This window comes from Nestor notabilis, unplaced genomic scaffold (assembly GCF_000696875.1).
Source record: "Nestor notabilis isolate BGI_N333 unplaced genomic scaffold, ASM69687v1 scaffold22277, whole genome shotgun sequence".
Lineage (NCBI taxonomy): Eukaryota > Metazoa > Chordata > Aves > Psittaciformes > Psittacidae > Nestor > Nestor notabilis.
The window spans coordinates 3,349-11,039 of NW_009935448.1; the positions used below are offsets into that span (position 1 = coordinate 3,349).

General features: G+C 58.4%; 1 protein-coding gene across 1 annotated transcript in view; it reads right to left on the minus strand.

The window, feature by feature from the left end:
- DDR2 (discoidin domain receptor tyrosine kinase 2) overlaps positions 1-7,691 on the minus strand; it is an 8,509-nt gene that overhangs the window by 687 nt on the left and 131 nt on the right. The window contains exons 2-15 of the mRNA XM_010017863.1: positions 5,748-5,850; positions 5,419-5,650; positions 5,182-5,338; positions 4,926-5,031; positions 4,346-4,529; positions 4,033-4,276; positions 3,845-3,907; positions 3,571-3,701; positions 2,839-3,049; positions 2,131-2,354; positions 1,877-2,013; positions 1,283-1,477; positions 910-1,138; positions 248-397 (exon numbers count right to left, since the gene is read on the minus strand). Coding sequence (XP_010016165.1) covers positions 248-397; positions 910-1,138; positions 1,283-1,477; positions 1,877-2,013; positions 2,131-2,354; positions 2,839-3,049; positions 3,571-3,701; positions 3,845-3,907; positions 4,033-4,276; positions 4,346-4,529; positions 4,926-5,031; positions 5,182-5,338; positions 5,419-5,650; positions 5,748-5,850 — 2,366 coding nt within the window. The remainder of the gene's footprint in view (positions 1-247; positions 398-909; positions 1,139-1,282; positions 1,478-1,876; positions 2,014-2,130; positions 2,355-2,838; positions 3,050-3,570; positions 3,702-3,844; positions 3,908-4,032; positions 4,277-4,345; positions 4,530-4,925; positions 5,032-5,181; positions 5,339-5,418; positions 5,651-5,747; positions 5,851-7,691) is intronic.

Here is a 7,691-nt window from a genome sequence, read left to right on the forward strand (position 1 = left end):
CCAGAGGAGTTCCTGTCCCATAATTCCCCCATAGCCAAGGTCCCTATCTGGCCACTTTGGAGTCTTTCCCCAGGTTCCTGGTGTCCCAGATGCACTGCTACCTCTTCTGTCCCATCCTGTACCATTCCATCCCAACCCATTCCATCACACCCCGTCCTGTCCCATCCTGTCCTGACCTGTCCCATCCCATCCCATCCCATCCCATCCCATTCCATCCCATCCCATCCCATCCCATCCCTGTCCCTACCTGCCTGCCCTGATCCCGGAAGAACTCGCCGGTGTTCTCAATGACCTGCTCATCTGAGAGCTGGGAGTAGGGCTGCTCCCGACAGAGTGTGAAGGTCTCCCACAGTGTCACGCCGAATGCCCACACATCACTGGCTGTCGTGAACTTGCCCTGGCCAGAGAGAGCAGAGCAGGGATGGGCATGGGCATTACCTCATCCTGTTCCATAAGCCCTACAGGCACAGGGTTTGAAACCTCTTTCTGCGTGCTTCAGCTTCCAGATCTGGGCCCAGAGTGGTCCAGCTTGGTCCTGCAAACCTGCTCTCTGCCTGGGGCCAGAGCCTGGCAATACCTAGGTCTGATTTGCAGCAACTGCTTTGAGAGCTGGGGCTTGGTAAGGACCCATATCCCTTCAAAGACAAAAAGTAACCCTGCTGCCTCTTCCAGGTCTGACCATGGCCAGTAGAAAATGTCAAGCATCCTGCTCAAAGGTTGGGCACCAGGACACCAAAGATCACTACAGTTCCCCCATCCCACCTCAAAAAGCTGCTACCACTCTTGCTTTCTGCATGCTTCACCCCAAAGCTGGGCTCCAGGAAGGAGAGACTTCCCCAGCCCTTCTGCATGCCCCAGCCTGAGAAAGAGGCTGAGAGTGCCCGCTGGAGGACACCAGTCCCCACGTACCAGCAGGATGCTCTCCCAGGACATCCAGCGGATGGGGAGCACTGCCCGCCCCTGGATGCGGTAGTAGTCCCCACTGTAGAGATTCCTGCTCATGCCGAAGTCAGCTATCTTGATGGTGTACTGCTTCCCCACCAGGCAGTTGCGAGTGGCCAGGTCTCGGTGCACGAAGTTCAGGGAGGAGAGGTACTTCATGCCGGAGGCGATCTGGGTGGCCATGAACCGCAGGTCGCTGTAGATGCCAGGAGGGGACAAGGGAAGACTGAGGTGCCGGGCAGGATGGCAGCAGCGGTACACTGCCCCAGGCAGAGTGCCCCACAGCCTCACAGGGTGCCTAGAGCAGGCAGCCCTGTCCCCCCTGCCCATCCAGTGTCACTACCTGACAGTTGGCACTTGGCCAGTGGGGGTGCTGGCTCCTTGCTGGCGGGACAGGAACTGGTTGAGGTCGCCGTTCTCCATGTACTCGGTGATCATGCACAGGGGGTCATCTGTGATGCACACTGCCAGCAGCCGGATAATGTTGGGGTCCTTCAGCCGTGACATGATCTTGATTTCCTTCAGAAAATCATTCCTTTCCGGAACAGAAACCACACGGATCGGATAGACAGACCCAGAGGGGCATGGAGGGGCACATGGACCAAGCCGAGCGTGCTACCCACCCGCCCAAGCCTTGTGGAGAACCTGTGGGGACTGGGACCATGAGGATCCAAGCTCTGGACTGATCACACATGGCTGCAGGGTGTATTTGGTGGGTAGACGGGGCACTGCAGAGCTGGTTAGGACCAGCAAGGACCAAGAATCCTGAATTGCAGCAACCAAACATCCCCATAGAGCTCAGACATGTGGGCTTCTCAGCTGCACTGAGGTCCTGGCAGCTGGAGGCAGGGGATGCTCTCCAAGTGTCCTGGCTTTCCTTGAGGGGTCTATGTTGGGGAGAATGCTGGGGTGTATGCACCTCCCAGCCCCATACCTGGCATTCTTGTTGGCATCTGCTCTGAGCATCTTCACAGCCACCAGCACAGGGTGGTTGGAGCTGGCATCCAAGCCCTCCAAGGCAAAGTCCTTGCCTGTGAACTTGTCCATCCCCTCCACTTCACATAGATGCACCTGGAGGAGGACAAGGGGCAGCCATTAACTTTGTTGACCAACAGCCTCTGCCAGCCCCCACGAACTGGGAAGAGCCTTGCCTGAGCCCTGCTCAGGGCAGGTCCAGCTCACACTCACCTCCCCAAACTGGCCTTCCCCCAGCTTCTCCTTGAAGGTCAGCAGCTTCCTGGGGAACTCCTCAACGGCCACGTCCTTACCAGAGAGCAGGTCCATGGTGAGGGCTGGCACCGAGTACGTGTTGCCGCCTGTCACACCTTGCAGGTTCACGATGTCGGCCTCAGCGTAGTGGGGAACACCCTCGGGGACACTGGCTTGAGATGGCTTCACAGGGCCACTGCAGCCTGAGGAGGTACAGCAGGGCCAGCCCTGCCATTGGCGTCCTACCCTGCACCCTCTGCTCACGCTCCAGCCATTGGCTTCTCCATCCTGGTCCTCCCCAGAGCCCCTGCACTGCCCCAGCATGGCTGGGCTCCTGCAGACACCACAGGATGTTCCACTCCTTCGCCATGACTGACAAATGCACTAAGCCAGCCCCAAGCACCAGATGAGCAGGGATCAGTGCCCAACCTCCAGGTCACTGAGGAAGAGATGCCAGAGCATCCCAAGGATGGTGGTGGGGACACATCACAGCCTGGCACTGATGATGGCTCTGAGCCACAGGCTTTGTGTAACCTCTGAGAGCAGGATGTGCAGGAGCTTGTGTGACCTCCCTCCTACCTCCTCTGTGCCAAAATGTTTGGAGATTAGCCAAAAGCTGGGGCTGGGGAGAGGGGCTGCAGCAGGCTTGATGCACGCTTTAAGAACACAGGGACCCCCAGCTCTCACCTGTGTCATCCTCCCCTGGCGTGAACTCGGGCAGCTTGCGGATCAGGCGGGAGGGCTCCTGGTAGTCGGGTCCCAGGGGAAATATGCGGTCGTAGGTAGAGCTGGACTCCTGCTCGCTGGATGAGGACGAATGGTTGTGGTTGAACATGCTGGATTCGCTGGGCAGGGAGAGGCTGACAGTCATTTCGTCATCCAGCATCCTCCGTGATGCCTGCGGGAGGGGGGCAAGGAAGGAGAGAGCTCGGACAGGGATTCCCTGCAGCACTGGTGGGATGGGGTCTCCTGTGCTCCATGGCACCATGGCCATGCCCAGCCCTGAGCCCTGCTCTTTAGTACCCTGTCACAGGACTGCAGCACCCATCTGGGAAAAATGTTTGTGCTGATATAGTCCCCTTCTATTGCCTGCCTTTATGGAGAAGAGTTTGGTTCCATCACTTCTGTGACTCCCCTTGGTTAGCCAGGGACTGCAGTGAGACTTCTGTAGTCTCCTTTTTCTCAGCCCAACTTCAGGACAGAAGGATGGACGAGCAGTCAGGTCCCAAAGTCACCACTTTGCTCAGCTAAATCCCCTTGCTTGGGAGATGGATGCAAATCACAGCCTTCCCAAGGGCAGGAAGGAAGCATCAGACCCCACATGGAGTCTGCTTTGCCCATGCTGAGCTCCCAGAAGAACCTGCCCAGGATGACCCCATCACCCTCAGGCACCTCAACAGCCACCCCACGCTTGCTCACCTTCTCCAGCATCTTCTGCCAGAACTGCCGCCACAGTATGATGACAATGATGGCCACCAGGATGAAGATGATTGCCACCAGGCACCCAATCAGGATGCGTGTGTTGCTGTCGTCTACTTTGAGTGTGGGGTCTGGCAGGAGAAGGGGGCAGCAAGAGCCAGTCATGCTGGGGTGTGGGGAGAGCCCCTGCCCCTTTCCTCTATCAGATGGGGCAGGGCACCCCCCCAAGAATCTCCCCACCCAGCTAAGGGTGATGTGCTTTTCAGTGCCCTACCATAAGTGGTGGGGACCATAGGCATCTCAGGGGGGACCACCGAGTTGTTGTACATGGCTGCATCTGGCAAGGGAAAAGAGGGGAGCATCAAGGTGGGAGGCATGCATGGATGCCCCACAGCCCCAAACCCTCCATGAACATCCCCCCTCAGAGGAGCCAGTCCCCATAGGATTCGTGGTGGTGGGTACCCGACTGGAAGGTGATCTCGCTGAACATCATCCAGGCGTCGGCAAAGTAGTACTGGCATTTGATGGCATTGGCCATGCGGTGGAGAAGAGGCACGGTGACGAAGCGGGCGCTGGGGTTTACGTCATCCAGCACCAGCACTGAGGAGACAGCACTGGGCTCCCACTCACTGGCATCGGCGCGAAAGTAGCACTGCACCTCCTTGAAGATCTTCACCCCTTTGGCAAACATGTTGTTGCAGTGGACCTGTGGGGCAGCCTGTCAGTGTGGCCATGGTGGGGGATGGGGACAGGGTACAGTTGGGGGAATGCGGACCTTCATGGCAGTGAAGTTCCTGATGCGGTCGAACTCGAAGGTGATCTCCACGTAGCCACCAGTCGTGCTTTCATTGCGCCAGCCGACATAGTCATAGCCAGGCCAGACGTGGTACTCATGGGTTTGCGTGAAGTCGTCCAGCCCTGACACCCCGTCTGTCAGCTGGCCCAGGCCTTCTGTCATGCTGATGTGTGTGAGGAGGGAAAGGCAGCATGACTCCCGCCAACCCCACAAACCTGCCACCACCTGGCATCTCCCCGGCATCTCCTCACAGCCCCTGGGAAATTCTGGAGGGGGTTTGGTTCTTTTTGATGTTCTCTCTGGAAAAGGCTATGGGATGCTGAACATGCAGTGCAGTTAGTGTAAATCCAAGAGAAGGGCTGGGAATGCTTTCCCTATCATGCTGAACACATCATGATGTGCAGCTTCCCACAGCTGGCCATGTCCCCTGCTTGAGGGAGACCCCAAGTGTTTGCTCTGCTGAGTATCAGCACATCAGCCAGCCAACATAGGGGGAGAAACCCATCCCTTCTTGCCCACTGCAGCACCCACAATGTGCACAAGCCCACCCAGTCCTCACCTGTATCCAAATGCCCCATCATACACCGAGTCGTTCAGGTAGATGACAGTGCCCCCCGGAAGGATAAGCTGCTGCCCGGCCGGCGCATTGTAGGACACCAGCCCATCTGCAGGGGACGGGGGGGTAAGTGGCTGTCCATGACAGACACCCAGCTGCTGGTGAGTCCAAGCCATCCCCTGGTGGGATGTGCAGCCCTCACTGGGATGGACAGCCCCTCAGCTGGACTCTGGGGACACAGGGAAGGGCACAGGACCACCCCACGCCCCCAGCCAGACGCAGCCGTACACCTCCACACGCAGGCAGACATTCATGGAGTGGTCAGTGACAGGGATGAAGCGGATGAAGCGGGCGATAAGGGGTGGCTCCAGGTCCTTGAGGACGATGTCGTAGGGGTTGGAGTTTCCATCCAGCACCTGAGGCAGAGGAGCACGGTGGGAATGGGCAGGCGCAGACCCCACCTGCCACCCCGTACAGCCCCCTCCTGCCTCCTCACCTGCTTCCCATGCCGGTTCCTCCAGGAGATCCAGCGGGTGCCATCCCGGCTGTAGTTGATCTTATACATGGGGGCAAACTCATTGCCATGGCCTCCGGCATGGCGCCCCTGGGTGCCCACCAGAGTGATGAAGTGCAGGGCACGCAGGTCGATCTGTAGGAACTCCTTCAGGTCATCGGGCTCCACCGGGATCTCGGGGCACCAGGCTCCATCACCATCCTCTGAGTCCAGCCTGCAAACCAAGAGCAGAGGAGACATTTGCAGATGGGCAAAGCCAGCCCCATGTCCTCCTTCTGTTGCGGCCGTCACAGGAGAGTCCCTGTACTCACCGTCCATACTTGGCAGCTGTGGACTCAGACCACTGGCTGGATGCTGAGATGTCCTCATCGGGGATGTGCCCGCCTGACATTCCCAAGGGGTACCGGCACACTGCTGCAACAAGACCAGTGGGGTGCTGAGCAGGCATCCCTTCTTGCCTCCCGAGCAGAGACACATGCTGAAATTTGGCCTGGCGCTGCCAAGGCGGAGGCACATCCAAAATGCCACAGCATCACAGCTTGGGCAGCTCAGGTGCAGCGCCACCGATGCCTCAGGCTTACAGAGAGGAGACAAAGCACAATGGGATGATCCTGCACAGGTAGATCCTGCCTAAGTGGATGGAGCCAAGGGTCACAAGTGAATGCCAGTCCAGCTTGAAGCAAAGCCGGGAAGAAGGGGAAGCAGCACTCTAAAGGCTGTTGGACACACCTGATCCCTGTCCCTAGAGATCCCCTCGGCCTTGCTGGCAAGCATTCAGCTGCGGTGGAGGGAGAGCCTGTGGGTTGGCACCGCTGTCCCCACACTCATCGTTCTAGGGGTACCCAGAGGGCTTGCTCCAGAGGCCACTTGCTCCAAAAAAACACTGACAGCAAGGTGTTCTTGGCCATGCTGCCCCATTGCTCACCCCACCTGCTGGGGCAATGACAAAGGCGGGCACTCACCCTCACTGCTGGCCCCATGGCTCCCATCACCAGTCCTGCCCAGCTGTGAGTGGAAAAGTACCCAGGGTGGCAAGCGGGCTGCGTCCCCAAGCTGCAGCTAGTTCCCTTGGCACCTCATGCACACAGCTTCCCAGGAGTTATTTTCTCACTCCTGGCTGCCAGGAGCACGGCTGAAAGGCTGGCTTGTTTGGCTGTGTTTACCGTCTGGCCACCCGCTCCCGCCCACAGTGCTGCCCCTGCACGCTGCCCCGAGCAAACACCAGCACCGAGGTGGCAGGGCCAGGCCAGGGCGCAGTGCTGGGGCTGCCCCTGCTGTGCCAGCAATGAGCCCCAGTGTGCGGTGCCACGCGGCAGCCATCTCCTGTCCCCAGGTCCCTGTGCCACCAATAAAGTGGGACCACCGCCTGCATCCGTCGGGGGATGGGCGCATCTTCAGCATGAGCACAGTGGGGAGCATCTCCTCTTGTCTCCAGCTCTCCCACTTCTGATGCTCTGCAGAGTGCAGCTCCCACTGAATTTCCATTTAATTCTTGCCAAAATGGAGCCAGCCCAGCTCCTTTGCCCTCGGTGATAACCACCCTGGCCAGGCAAAGCCAACACTGCCAGCGCTGGATGGCTGCAGAAGAAACAGGATTGCTTCCCTAAGCACCATGCAACCTCTGGGGAAGACCCAGCAAACTTTTTCCACAAATGGAAGAAGCCTTTGAAGGGACTTGTTACAGGGATACCCCAGGGAAACCCTGACGCACTGAAGGAGCCTGAGCTGTGTGTCCATCCTGGCAGTACAGGAGGGGGCTGAGCCCTTCAGAAACAGCCTTTTAAATACACTTCTCTAGCTGACATCCGGAGCAGTGTTGTGGTTTCTGAGCAGAAGCCAGGCACCTAGTTAAGCTGTTTTACCAAAGCCAACCTTGGTTTGTTGTGAAACCACGAGAGAAAGCACATCCCAAGCAGCAAACAACACCCCGGTGCCTTGCCTTCTACATGCTGCAGCCTCAAAACTGAGCAGGCCTGATGAGCCCCTAATGTAGAAGGGCCCTGTGCAGAGCTCAGGGCTCCAGCTGCAGTGCTTTGCCCATTCCCAACACCCCACCAGCCTGCCAGTGCCAGGACAGACTCCTGTGGCACACAGAGGATGCTTTCTAGGTCACTGGTGGTGGCTGAGCTTCGTGCAGGACAGCAGAGAGCCCAGGCAGGCATGGCCTTGGGGGCCATCACACACTGCTCCCAGAGATGGCGCGGATGACCTGAGCCCAAGCTCAGACACCCTAGGAAGAGCACGGCCCAGGGAAA